Source organism: Sturnira hondurensis, unplaced genomic scaffold (genome assembly GCF_014824575.4).
Source record: "Sturnira hondurensis isolate 20B ecotype Veracruz unplaced genomic scaffold, ASM1482457v3 Scaffold0022752, whole genome shotgun sequence".
Taxonomy (NCBI): domain Eukaryota; kingdom Metazoa; phylum Chordata; class Mammalia; order Chiroptera; family Phyllostomidae; genus Sturnira; species Sturnira hondurensis.
Window position 1 is genome coordinate 221,861 of NW_028095383.1, and position 14,201 is coordinate 236,061.

The 14,201-nt window shown below is 39.9% G+C and overlaps 1 protein-coding gene across 8 annotated transcripts in view; it reads left to right on the top strand.

Moving 5' to 3' along the window:
* The first annotated feature begins 2,136 nt into the window (after positions 1-2,136).
* The window catches only part of TNRC6A (trinucleotide repeat containing adaptor 6A), a 98,986-nt gene continuing 86,921 nt past the window's right edge, over positions 2,137-14,201 (top strand). For 3 of the 8 annotated variants that reach the window (XM_037036268.1, XM_037036270.1, XM_037036269.1), the window contains exons 1-2: positions 2,138-2,579; positions 2,899-2,946. In XM_037036268.1, coding sequence (XP_036892163.1) covers positions 2,575-2,579; positions 2,899-2,946 — 53 coding nt within the window. In that variant the 5' untranslated portion in view covers positions 2,138-2,574. Of the gene's footprint in view, positions 2,580-2,898; positions 2,947-14,201 lie in introns of all 8 variants that reach the window. The other 5 variants (XM_037036271.1, XM_037036274.1, XM_037036276.1 and 2 more) reach the window with 2 other exon arrangements.

A 14,201-nucleotide genomic window follows, 5' to 3' on the forward strand; every position in this document is an offset into this window, starting at 1 on the left:
ATTTCTGATCGTATATTGTGTTGTCACACTTCTTTGACCTACTCCTATGCACCCAGTTTAAGTAAGAGATAATTAAAAACTGATTAGCAAGACTTCATTATGTAACCCTGGAAGTGTCGTATGGGACATGGCAAAACACTTTGGAAAAATCTTCAAGAGATCATATCTTCTTGGCTTCCCTGAGGCTGGGAATTAGTTTCAGGTTTTCTCAGTCTTGCATACTATTGGCATTTCAATTCAAATACTCTTGTGGGGACTGTGCCTTGTAGGATGTTTAGCAGAATCCCTGGCCTCTACACACTAGATATCAGTAACATCCAGTTGTGACAAAAGAACCCTGGATATTTCTAAATGTCCCTTAGGACAAGGAGGGGACATGTTGCTCCAGTTAAAAACCACTGAGTTATTCAAAGCTAAGTCAAGTTTTTTCTTAAAAAGTCAGCTAATCTTGAGAGCTGTGCAAATGTTGATTACTGCTTTTATTGCCTTATGCTATTGTGGAAAATTATTCATAAACCTGGTATGAATGCATACTGTGATTCATATTTTTTAATTCCTAAAGAAATATGGGGGTATAATTTTAAAATTTAAGTAGAAAAAACCATAAAAGAAAACTAAGCCAAATATATGTATGGCTGAATTGAGGGTAGGGATGATAACAAGAAAAGATAATTCACTAGCACTTACTTGGTGCTCCCTGCATTTTACATTTTATAAACCTGATTTTTTAGGGTTTTTTTTTTACATTCTAATTGTATAAGAAAACAGAAAAAGCCAGATGCATTAAGAGAAGAAAACGTTCTGGTGTACATGCTTTAGGACTTTCTGTGCATTCATTCATTCATTCATTCATTAAGTTTTTTATCACACATCTTCCTGAGAGAAGATAGGAACAGGACAGTCAGGTGGTTCCATTTCCTTTTAATGGAAGATATTTGGGCACGATTTAAAGCCAGTGAAAGGACCTAGTTCAGAATGAGGAAAATGGGATGAAAAAGAAATCCGTTCTTTCTGAGAAAGAAAAATTGATTTTAAGCACAGAGGAAGAATCATATTCAGATTAGGACAATAAGCATTGTGAGAGGATGGAAAGAATGCACACAAATATATTTATATAATGGTATTTACCTGTGTGTACATTGTATATCTACTAATCTATTTGTTGATGAGAAACTACCTTGTTTCTCTATCTACATGTGTGTATATTTTCTTACTTTATCTATACTTGTGTACTTACTATGTCTAAATAGGTATCATCTTAAGTATCTGTATGTTTCTTAGGTATGAGCTACCTTGGAACCTGACTTTTCACTTATTGCAACTATTTTCTCCAGGCAATTACTCCCTGCTGTAACAGGTACGCTGGTGTGCCAGAATTTTTAAAACGTGCAATACCTGACTGTTTAGTCAGGGGCACTGACCTATTTTCCCTTGGATTCTCAATTAACAAAAAATGACAGCAGCCATCCCGGGTGAATCAATCAAAATTGTACTTTTTTTTTCCTGTCATATGCGCAAAAATGTTTTGAAAGTGTGCCACGGAATTTTAGTAATTCATTTACGTGTGCCACGAGGTAAAAAAGGTTGAAAATCAGGCTCATAAGGAATACCAGTGTTCAGCTTTTACTGTCCCCTCATCATGTTGGACATTGTGGCCGTTTACACTTGTTTCACCACCATCCTCAACGCCAGGACTTCATATTTGGATGATGAAATATTTGCAGATATCCAAGATTATCTTCTAGACAGGAACCCATGCAAATGTAATGGCTGAGTCCAAGAGTCTGTCAGATTTGGTTGAAAAAAACCTTTTTTAAACCCTGCCAGTCCCACTCGGATATGAATTGCTTGTCGTAGGAGGGAGCAGAGGAACAGAGATTAAATAACCGGCTCAAGGTCAAACATAATCAGAGCCGTGGGGGCTCGTCAGGCTGCTGCAGAGACAGAATTTACAGTTTAGGAGATTGTGTGTCTGCTTGCACGCCGGGATGTGTGTGTGCGCGCGGGTGTGTGTGTGGCGGGGGGGGGGGGGTTCGGTGGGGGAGGGGCCGAGCAGCAGGAAAGGGAACTGGTGTCGCAGCTGAGGAGGAGGAGGAGGAGGAGGTGGTGGAGGAGGTGGTGGAGGAGGTGGAGGAGGAGGAGGGAAGGATTCAAGTAAGATCGGAACCGGCGCCGCAACACAAGTTGGACTCAGGCTTTCACGGATCCCCAGTACCCTGGGAGCCGTCTCGGCGGCTGCCACCCCTCCCTACCCTGGGGAAGCCCGGAGGAGGGGCAGCGCGCAGCGACCTGGCAGTCGTCACGGGCTTGCCCTGTCTGCTGGCCCAGTTGCTAAGGCGTCCATCTTGAGGCCGCTGACCGCTGCGCCCCGGAAAAGGTTGTAGAACGGAGCATTCACTTCCGGTCTGGGGCCTGCGGCGGCGGCGGTGGCGGCGGCGGCGGCGGCGGCGGCGGCGGGTCGGTGTAGAAAATGGCGTTGGCGTGGCAGCTTGGGCCTGTCCCCGCGGCGCTACTGAGGGCTTGAGGCTCGCGGCCTCACTCGCCGCGCCCCACTTGCTCGTGCACTTTACACACATGAGGTGAGCGACACTGGGGCCTTCCTCCGGCGGGAGGAGCCTCGGGCGCTGCTGCAGGGCCAGCAATCGCGGGTGGCGGCGGGCTGGGCGTCCCTGAGAACTCGGGCCTGGGCTGGGGCGCGGGCTGCTTCGCTTCTGACGCGGGCCCCGGGGCCGCTGGGATCGAGCCGGGGGTCGTCGGCCCCTTGTAACCGCAGGCCGGCGGCAGCCCTGCAGCTTCGGGGTCCCCCGGCCCCTCCCCTCCCCCCGCCCTCACGGGCCGCGGAGCTAGTCTCTGCGGCAGCAGCTCCGTTTCAAGCGCCCCTCTCTTTTTCTTTTTCAGAGAATTGGAAGCTAAAGCTACCAAAGACGTAGAGAGGAATCTTAGCAGGTAAGATGGGTGCGTTTGCCTTCTCTCGTTCCTTCAATCGTGTGCTCCCACTTTGGCTAGCCCTCTCTGGGTTCACAAGTTCCCCGGTGTCATTTTCTTCCGCGGTAGATGAGGCCGCAGGGAATCTTGGAAGGAGGGATTGCGGGGAGATGCGTAATTACGCGTGTGTGCCTTTCTTTGGGGGTGGGGAACCAGCTGAAAGCAATTCTTGTAAACTTAGTTAAAGCATTCTCACCCTTTTAGAATTTAATTAGGGGACTTGTGCGTTAATTACTATTATAAGTGGTGCAGGCATTGTGTGACTCATGATTGAGGCGGTCCTTATGGCGGGCTGTCAAACTGTTTTGGCTTCCCCGTTATTACTTTGTAACTCAAATTGTTGCCTTTATAAAAAGATACTATGTGCTCGCATTTTTTCCAACATTGAAGTCGAGAGGATTCTGTTGCACTGGTAACAGTTTTGCCCTTGAACTTGACGAAGCAGAAACTGCGTTTTTTTCTTTTGGAACTACTACATTCATGTCTACGTTTCTTTTATAGGCTGGTAAAATAATTAAAAATACGTCCCCACTAAGTGTTTATTATTCGTATTGGGCCAGAATGCTTTTGCACTGATAACTTAAATCACCACCACAAAGGAAGTTGTTTGTTTTTTAAACGGTACTTTATGGACATAGGATACTTTTAGGTTTATTGATCTGTAATTGCTTAAGTATCAAGGCATTGCACTATACTTCACGCTTCTTCACATTGCTTGCGTTACACTCTTTTTTTTTCTTATTCGCTGCTTTCTTTTGCATCAATTTGGAACATTCAGAGAAACTTCTAGATTAACCTAATCAGTGAGCAGCTTTCTCTCACTTGAACAGAATAAAATAAAATTTCTTCTATCTCAGGTCTTAATGTAGTTTGTGCTTGATGATTTTAAGCCTTTGGTTTGCGGAAGGTTGTGTACACACAATCCAAATTGCGCTCCCACTTTTTTTTTGCCACATAGAATCATTTGAAAGTACTGGTCTTTGAGTTTTTAAGATACGAATTTGTTAAGGTGATCATCAAAGATTCCGTGGACCTATTTAACTTACCAAATAAGAGATTTTCTGTTACTCAAAACAATTATGGGACCATTTAAAGGAAATTAAGCCTGACATCACTGACTTAACAGTTAGTTGACCATTTCAATAAGTTTTGTTGTTAAAAGGTATTAAGAAATATTAAGATACAAAGCAGTTGGAGTGTTTAAGGTGTAATTTTAGCAGAAAAAAAGGAGCTTGAAGTTTGGGCCTATTTCTCCCTCCATTTTTGCTTTGTCAAATAACTATATCTATAATTCCTGCAGAGGTTTTCTGGAATTTAATTTAAAAAAATGGTCTCTACCACAGCTATAATTTTCATATGTGATTGCACTTGGGTAGAACTTGGAGTCTCTGTATCCACTATGTATCAGAGTTTTAATCCCAGCTGTGCCTATTACAATATGACCTTGACTCTTGGCAATTCACTTAGCCTCTCTGTGCCTAATCTATAAAATGATGGGCATGGGGTGGATAATTACTGAGGTTTCTAGGCCCCTTGGATTATATAAAATGGAATCAAGTGTTGTTCCTGGCCATGGAAAGCCTATACAATCTAATAGGAAGACTCTTATAAGTACATAAATTACTAACATAGGGTAGATGATGGTAGGGGTTCAAAGAAGATACCATCTCATTTATATACTTGCGGATCTTAAGTTGGTCAGAAGGGACAAAAAGGAAAACCAGGCATCAAGGAGGTTACAGGAGAGTGTGTCCTAAGGACTGAAACAGAAAGACATTTCTTAAAGATTGAAAGTGTTCCATGGAGGGAGAGATGTGATTAGGTGGGCAATTGCTTCCTTTCAATTTCATCTCTAGCTTTATGCTTTCTTTTTCCCAAATAAAGAGCACGTGTCTGTCTACCCATTTGTGCCCTCCCCAGGAAGTTCAGGCATTATTCATTTAGTAAACATTTCCTGAGCATCTTCTGTGTTCCAAATGCAAGACTAGGTAGGACCTAGGGAGGAGAGGAATAAAGGTTGCTAAATTTATTGAATGCTTATATCTGCATGGTATACTTTTCCAAAGACTTTAAATGGATTCATCTGATTCTTGGAACACTCTGAGGTAGGTGCTCTTATTATCATCACGTTTTACAGATGAAAACTTAGAGGCATAAAAAGGTTAAGTAACTTTCAGGAGGCCACACCACTGGTAATTTGGGGAGCTGTCAAGCCTCAGATGATGTTGTTTCTGATTAGTTAGAGACATGCTTCTTCGCCTTGAGAAATTTGAACCTCAGCACTGTTGACATTGGACCAGATTATGTTTTGTTGTAATGTCTGCCCTATGCACATCTGCCAGTAATACTCTCCACCCAATTGTGACAATCTGAAATGTCTTCAGTTACTACCAAATGTCTCCTTGTGGGGGGGGTGGTGGTCATCCCCAAATCACCCACAGTTGAAACCTGCTATTCTATCTAAGTCTTTGTATTTCCTGAAGATAACCACGTTAATGTTAAACTGTTAAATATTAAGTTAATTTTAATTAACCTAAACACCTTTTAATACCATGGGAATGCAAATCCTGTTGTGTGGCCCCCTGGTTTGGCAACTGTAGTCGCTGAATGTCAAAGTTGTATTGCCATTCTCCTTTTCCTTTGCTAACTTGCAAGTCTTCAAGACAGTGTGCCAGGTAGCCAGTGCCACATCAACAAAATTGGCACAAGAGATAAATTTAGTTTACCACCCTAGGTAAACTGTCTTTACTGTTCTCCATTAAAATTGCCCTCTTTATGAGACCTTACAGGCAAGAAGGAGCTGGAAAAAAGTATTCCAAGTCATGAAATCCAAAGACCTACAGCCAAGACTGCTCTATCCAGCAAAGCTTTCATTTAGAATGGAAGGGCCGATAAAGTGCTTCTCAGATAAGATCAAATTCAAGGAGTTCATCATCACCAAGCCTTTATTATATGAAATGTTAAAGGGACTTATCTAAGAAAAAGAAGATAAAAAATATGAAGAAGATACAGAAAATAAGTAGCATAGAAAAAATAGATAGGGGCAAGGGCAAAAATAGTAGGGGGAAATACAGAATCTAAAGAACTTGAGACGTGAACATAAACTAAAGGGGGGAATGGTGGGGGAGGGGGTGTGCAGGGTGGAGGGGAATGAAGGGGGGACTAGAACAACTGTAATGGTATAGTCAATAAAATATATTTTAGAAAATTTAAAAAAATGATGAGCATGGAATGAAAAAAATTGCCCTACGTCAGTATCACAGACACTCAAAAGAGGAAACTAATGTCTAGGTGGGGTAAGGATCATTCAAACTGAGTTTTAAAGAGTGGAATCGATTTTGAAAGGCAGAGAAAAGGGCAGTGTAGGGGTAGCAGTAGTAAAATCATACAATTCAGAGAGTACATGGAATTTTGAAAAAGCAGTGAGTAGTTCAGTTGGATTGGCATATAAGGGTGGGGGCTGATGGAGAGGTTCTTGAATATCAGATTGCGGGCTTTTGCATAAAACTTTAGATAGTGGGGAGCTATTATATGCTTTTCAGCAAAGTAGTGAGATGATAGAATAATGATAGCTAGTGATCTAGGCAAGAGGGTGAAGACCTGAATCAAAGTGGTGATAGAAAAGGTGGTAGTGCCCTGGCTGGTGTAGCTCAGTGGATTGAGTGCGGGCCAGTGAACCAGAGTATCGCGGTTTGATTCCCAGTCAGGACACATGCCTGGGTTGCAGGCTAGTTCCCAGCAGGGGACACATGAGAGGCAACCATACATTGATATTTCTCTCCCTCTCTCCTTCCCATCCCCTCTAAAAATAAATAAAATCTTAAAAAAAAGGTGGGAGTGTCACGTATCGAGGAAGTGGAATTTGGGATGACTTATGAGAGGAGTCTTAAGTACACATGGCTGTCCATTTTGAGTGAATGGGAAATTGATGCAGTCTCTGAACAGAATAGAGGTCAGAACACAAATAGGAGTTTGGAGAGAAAAGATAATAAGTTACATTTTCTAGCTGTGAAAAAATCAAAGCCATGGAATTAACTGAGTACTTAGAGCTGGACCATAACATTAGGTAGAGATCAGTCAGCATTCAGATCCCTTCATTTTACAAATGACAAAAAGCCATTAACTTTGGGTTGCATTCTCTTAACAAGTGACAGGCTTTTGATTCTCACTATAGGGTTCTTCCAGCTATGCAGTGTTTTATTTTACTTTGCACAATAGAAAATAAGATAACTTTGGGCCCTGGCTGGTGTAGCTCAGTGGATTGAGCGCAGACCTGCGAACCAGAGGATCGCGGTTCAATTCCCAGTCAGGGCACATGCCTGGGTTGCAGGCCAGTTCCCTGCAGGCCAACTCCCAGCAGGGGACGCGTGAAAGGCAACCATACATTGATGTCTCTCTCCCTCTCTCCTTCCCCTCTAAAGATAAATAAGTAAATAAAATTTTAAAAAAAGCATTCCTTTAAAAATAAAAAAATAAAGAAAAGAAAATAAGATAACTTTGGTTTCTCTTTTTGTAAAATATAAGAACAGTTTTTCTCTGTATTTTGTGCCCATCGTGGTAATAAATTTACCATAATGTAGGGTATTTTGGTTAAGTAGAAGCTAGATGCTTCATGTTAAGCTGTTTTTTCCCTAAACCAACCATTAAATACCATCATATAAGAAAAATTGTTAGTGATGTTGTAGTACCATGTAATACAGCATCTAAACTAGGTCATTTTTATATGTGACACTTTTGTCTGGGACAAATGCTAAATAAGAAATGAGGAATAACAGACATAAACCAGGGCAGTAACATCTCTCTTAGGTAGGGTGGACTCTGCTCCTACAATTCATCAGCCTCTATCTGGAAAAAACATCATCTGATTTGGTTGAGCTTTTCCATTGCTTTCTTGTGATACGTTTTGTAGGCCAGCAAATTCATATTGGTAGGTTTCTTTCTAGCTTGCTGTGGCAGGTATGCAGTAAGTCAGGGGATAGAGTAAATGAATCACAAACCCTGAGTTTAACTTTAAAATGTGTAACAACCCTCTGGAAAATTTAAATATAAACGTCATGAAAAAAATTTGAGTGCCGTTCTGTAACCTTTGGCATCTGACGTCAGTCTGCAAATGTGATGTGTTTTATGACAACCTCAAAAGTCTGGCCTGTGATTGCAAAGACTAAAGTAGCTGTGTGCTGTATGCATTCTGCTTAGACGGACTTAAGACGTGTCTCTCATGCAAAATTTAAAGAAAAATGTCCTCCCATTTACAATTTACAAAAAAAATCATTCTAACCTTAAGCAAAGAAACAAGAATGTTGAGGTGAACACCTGTATCTCTACTTGGATTTACTAATTATTACTATTTGCCACATTCATTTTGTTGTGCTGTGTCACTCCTAAACACGTACCTCCCAGGAACAAGGGCATTCTACATAACAACAAATAATTAGCATGCACAGGAAAGTCAGTTAACTTTGTTACTGTCTATTGGGTCCTCATTCAGATTTCCCCAGTTGTTGCAACAGCATCTTTTTAAATGCATTTGCTTTCCCTCAATTCTTTAATCTAGGGCTGCATTTAGTTTCCTTGTCTGTTCGTTCCTTACATCAGGAGCAGTTCCTTGTCCTTTTCTTTGCCTTTTATGATATTAACATTTTGGAATAGTTCAGACTAGTTGTGTTTGCAGGTTTCAATAGAGATTTGTCTGTTTCTGTGTGTTTAGATTCAGGTAGACCTTTTTGGCAGGAATATCACACTGGTGATGTTCCTGTTCTTGGTACATCACCCCTCACCCTCATCCTGCCCCACACCATTTTAAAGCAGATTAACAAAGTTTACCCAATATGTTTACCTTTACACTTACTGTTTCTGTTATTTTACAGTGTGTCAATTAGTTTATATTGAGCTATAATTTAAATTGTCAAGGTTACAGTAATTACAGGTCTTCAGGTTTAAGTTGGTAAATTGTAACGATTGCAGCCTTGTTGAAGGGTTGTTGGGAAGTGGGCTATTAAACAAAAGAGTTAACCTGTTGTCAGCTTTCACTAGTGATAAATTTATAATGCTGGTAAGAGAACAAGACTCATAGGGCCTGGGCTTGTGATATGCATTCCTGAAAAGGATGCCCTATTGAAGTTAGTGGCATTGTGCCACCAGAACAGGGTTTCTCGTCCTGAATTCCACAGAGAGACCAGATGGCAAAGGGTCCTGGGCTCCCCAGAGACTAAGAAACATTGTGTAATAGGGAGGATGTCAGAGGAACTGAAGTGTCAGTAAAATGGAGATTTTTAAGATTCAAAAGAGAGAAAGTAACATCTTAACTAGGCATAGTATCTCTTTTCAAACAAACATGAAAATAAATATAGTTTAAATTTCTTATTAAGGTAGTCTTATTTTTTTAAGTGATTTCCATACGCAATGCTATGTGAATCAGTTATAAAGCAGAATTCTAGCGTTTCTACTTTTGTAAATAGGGAACAGCATTTTGAATTTGCAGCAGTAGTATGTTATATGACAATGACTCAGCTGACTTCTCTGTTCCAATGGAATGTTCAAAACAGCTTGAAACCTGGTTACGGAATTTGTACTTTGAACCTTACAAGATATTTTCTGCAAACAGTGATTAATTGGATTTTGTATAATAACAAACAAGATTAAACCAAGTCACTTGTTTGCTGTTCTTACTAGTAGTTTAAAGTCAGCCAGCATATATTGAGCAGCTTGCTGCAGTGATGATACTGAATACTTTTAGAATTTTGACATCTGTGTTTTGTTAACTTTGGTCCCTTCTCTTTTTTGAAATATTCACCTAAAAGCACAAGGAAATAGTTCTGTGTGGTGCTTAAATATGCACCACAAAGGCGCATATTACTCTTACTCTTGGCCATACAAAGGATGTTAAAAGAAATAGGTTTTACTTAATATTCTGCTTGTGAACTCCTAGGTAATGTGAGGCATATAGTTGAGACTCTTAACCATGTAAAGATAGAAAGGGGCATAAAGTATGCATTCTCTACCCTGCTGCAAGTTAGTTATCTTCAAGCAATAGTTCTTAACCTGTCACTTTCTTAGAAAGCTGTACTTGGTCCCTAGTGACTGTGGCATTTAAGCCCAAACTCTACTTTTTACTCAACTTATCTCTTCAGCTTCATCCCCTCTACTCCTTGCCCTATCCTCAACTGCTCTTCCTCTGAATGTTCCCTTCAGTTTCTCCTTCAATTTTTTTAATAGCAGTTTTATTGAGGTAAAATCAGTCCTTTTAAAAATAAGATTCAGTGGCTTTTAGTATGGAGTCTGTCCGGAAGAAGTCCAGCCATTGTTAACATAACCAGAACAGTTTGTGCAACATCATGTAACCTGGCAGCCAAGGACAGTGGAGTGGTACACACATGCAGGAAGAGTGGTGACTTGACTGTACTAGTTAGTGGGGGTGGCAGATGCCACTGAGTGAGCAAGCATGTGTACTGTGTGGCCATCATATTCAAAATGACTGAGCCAGGAGAGCAATGAATCTGCATATCAAATTTTGCATTAAGCTTGAACACTCTTCTATGGAAACTATTTGGATGATTCAGAAGGCCTTTGGGGACAATCCAGTAAATGCAGCACAAATAAAAGTGTGGCACAAATGCTGCGAAGATGGTTGAGAATCTATTGAAAGTGATCCACGTACTGGAAGGCCTGCAATAAGTAGAACACTTGAGAATGTTAAATGTATATGGGCTGCAACCAACAAAGATGGACAACTGACAGTGCAAGAACTAGAAGCTAATCTGGGGATTCCAAAAATGACTGTGTCTGAGATTTTGATGCAGGGTCTTTGCATGAAATGTGTTCTGGCAAAATTCATCCTGCGGCTTCTCCTACCAGAGCAGAAGGAACATCACACTTCAGTTGCTAATGATTTGATGCAAACTGCTACCAATGAACCAGATTTCCTCAAGAAGGTCATAACTTTGAAGAGGGCTAAGGGATCATTGTCTTATGTACAGTATTTCTTATATCTTCAGTAAACACCTCTGTTTTTCATAATACGTGGCTGGATACTTTCTGGACAGACCTTGAATATTGGCAGAGTTGTGTGATTATCACAGCTCTCTAATTTTAGAACATTTTAATCATCCCCTCTCCAGCCCTGAAACAAACAAAAAAACCCTGTACCTATTAGCATTCACTCCCCATTTTACCCTGTACCCCCAACCCCTGGCAACCACAAACCTATACTCTGTCTCTGTGGATTTGCCTATTCTGGGTATTTCATGTGAATGGAATCATACAATATGTGGACTTTTGTGTCTTGCTTGTTTCACTTGATATGTTTTTAAGGTTCATCTGTGTGTAGTGTGTGTCCAGCACTTCATTCTTTTTATGGGCAAAAGATAGTTCACTGTATAGCTATCCATTTGTTCATCCGTTCACAGGCATTAGGGTTGGTTTTATTTTTGGCCTGTTATAAACAATACCATAAATATTAGTGTACAGGTGTTTGTGTTGACATGTTTTCTCTTCTCTTGGGCATATACCCAGGAGTGGAATTGCTGGAGGCATGTGGTAATTCTGTGTTTAACTTTTTGAGGAACTCCTGGACTCTTTCCAAAGCAACTGTACCTTTTCACATACCCACCAGCTGTGTATGACTATTTCACTCTCTCCACATTCTCACCACACTTGTTACTATTCTTGTTGATTAAGCCATCTTAGTGAATGTGAAGTGGAATCTCATTATGGTTTTGATTTGCATTTATTTACTGACTGATGAGCACCTTTTTCTGTGCTTATTAGCCACTGTGTATCTTCTTTGGAGAAATGGCTATTCAAATATGCCCATTTTTAAATTTGGTTATGTATTTATTGTTGAGTTTAAAAAATCATTCACATATTATAGAATAAGTCCTTTATTAGATAGGTGTTTATAAATATTTTTTCCCATTATGTGGGTTGCTTTTCTACTTTCTCTTGACGTCATCCCTTGAAGCACAGAAGTTTTAAATTTTGGTATGTCCAGTTTACCATCTTAACCATTTTTTAGTGTACATTTCAGAGATATCAAACACATTCACAGTGTTCAACTGTCATCACTAGCCGTCTCAACTCTTTTCATTGCAAAACTGAAACTAGGTACCTATTGGTTAAACATAACTCCCTATTCTCCCCTCCCTTCAACCTCTGACAGCCACATTCTGCTTTGTGTGGCTCTAAATTTCTGCTCTAAATTTCTTGTACATACTGCATATAAATGGAATCACACTATTTGTACTTTGCAACTAGCTTATTTCACTTACTTAGCATAATATCCTCAAGGACCATCCATGTTGTAACACATTCGACAGTTGACCCTGTGTCCTTTACTGTTTCCAATAATGGGTGTTCCTTAGGACTTTCTATATATAACATTATGTCATTTGTGAAGAGATAATTTTCTAGCTTTCTTTCTAATCTTGGTGCCTTTTACTTATTTTTCTTGTCAAATTTATGAGTGGAAGTTACATATAGTACAGTATTGAATAGAAGTGGCAAAAGCAGACATCCTTGTCTTGTTTTAATCTTAGGGAAAAGCACTCAATCTTAAATATAAGTATGATGTGAGCCCTTTATTAAGTTAAGAAGGTTTCTTTCCGTTCATGCTTTGAGTGTTTTGTTGTAAAAGGGTGTTGGATTTTGTTTATTGAGATCATCATGTAGTTTTAATCTTTCATTCTATTAACATGTATTATGTGGGTTGATTTTCATATTAAACCAACTTACATTCTTGGGATAAATCCTACTTGGACATGGTATATTGTCATATATATGTTGCTAGATTCCATTTGTTAGTTTTTGTTGAGGATTTTTGTGTCTGTACGCACAAGGGTTATTGATCTGTAACCTTTTGGTCTTTGTTTTCTTTTGTGATCTTTGCATTCTTTTGGTTTGGTCTGGTTTGGAGTTGAATGTGGGGTTTTGAACTCTTGGTTTGGTATCGACCTCATTCTGATGATAATAATTACTTTTATATATTGAGTTCCATTTAAAAATATATTTTATGTATTTATTTTTAGAGAGAGGGAAAGGGAGGGAGAAAGAGGGAGAGAAACATCAGTGTGTGGTTGCTTCTTGTATGCCCCCAAACAGGAACCTCACCTGCAACCCAGGCATATGCACTGACTAGGAATGGAACCGGCGACCCTTTGGTTTGCAGGCTGCCAGTCAGTCCACTGACCCACACCAGCCAAGGCCTCATTTTTTCTAAAATTTGTTAAGCTTTTTAAGCTGTGATGAACAAAGTCAATTCCATTTCTTGCCCCCAGCAGTTAGTGTACTGCCTTTGTGTGACATGGTGGTTGTTTTCTTTTTTTGTTTTTTGTTTTTGAGAAATAGTCAACGTCTTAGTGTAAGCTTAAGGTGTACAACATAGTAATGTGATACATTTACATAGTTCAGTATGATTACCACTTATCATTAGCCAACACTATCATGTCATATAGTTAACATTTTTTGTGGTGAGAACATTTAAGACCTGGTCTCTTTGCAACTTTGAAATGTATAATACTTTGTTGTCTGTCATCCCTGTTCTGCAGGTTAGATTTCTAGAACTTACTCCTCTTCTACTTGCAAGTTTGTACCCTTTACCAATTCCCTCACTTCCTGGTAACCACCTGTTTCTGCAAGTTCAGCTTTAGTAGATTTCACATATAAGTGATATACAATATTTGTCTTTCTCTATCTGACTTACTTCACTTAGCATAATGCCCTTAAGGTCCATCCAAGTTACTGCAAATAGAGGAATTTCCTTCTTTCTCATGCTTGAATAATAGTCTGTTGTGTATATGTGTGTGTGTGTGTGTGTGTGTGTGTGTTCATCCTTTGACAGATTATTTCCCTATCCTGGCCATCACGCATAATGTTGCGATAAACATAAGAGTGCAGATATCTTTCTGATACCCTGTTTTCATTTCCTTTAGATACATACACAGTAGTGGGTTTGCTGGGTCATTGATAGTTGTCTTTTTAATTTTTTGCGGACCTTCTATATTGTTTTCCATAGTAGGTGTACCAATTTACATTCCTACCAACAGTGCACAAGGGCTTCCTTTTTCTCCATGTCCTCATGAATACTTCTGACCTCATCTTTTTGTAAGAGATGGCAGTTCCATTTTCTACTGTATGATTGCCCTTTTTTTGGTTGTGACCTTAGCCTAGTGCAGTGTTTTGTATTTGGTGTTTTCTACCTAACATTTAGTGTACAGTTATTA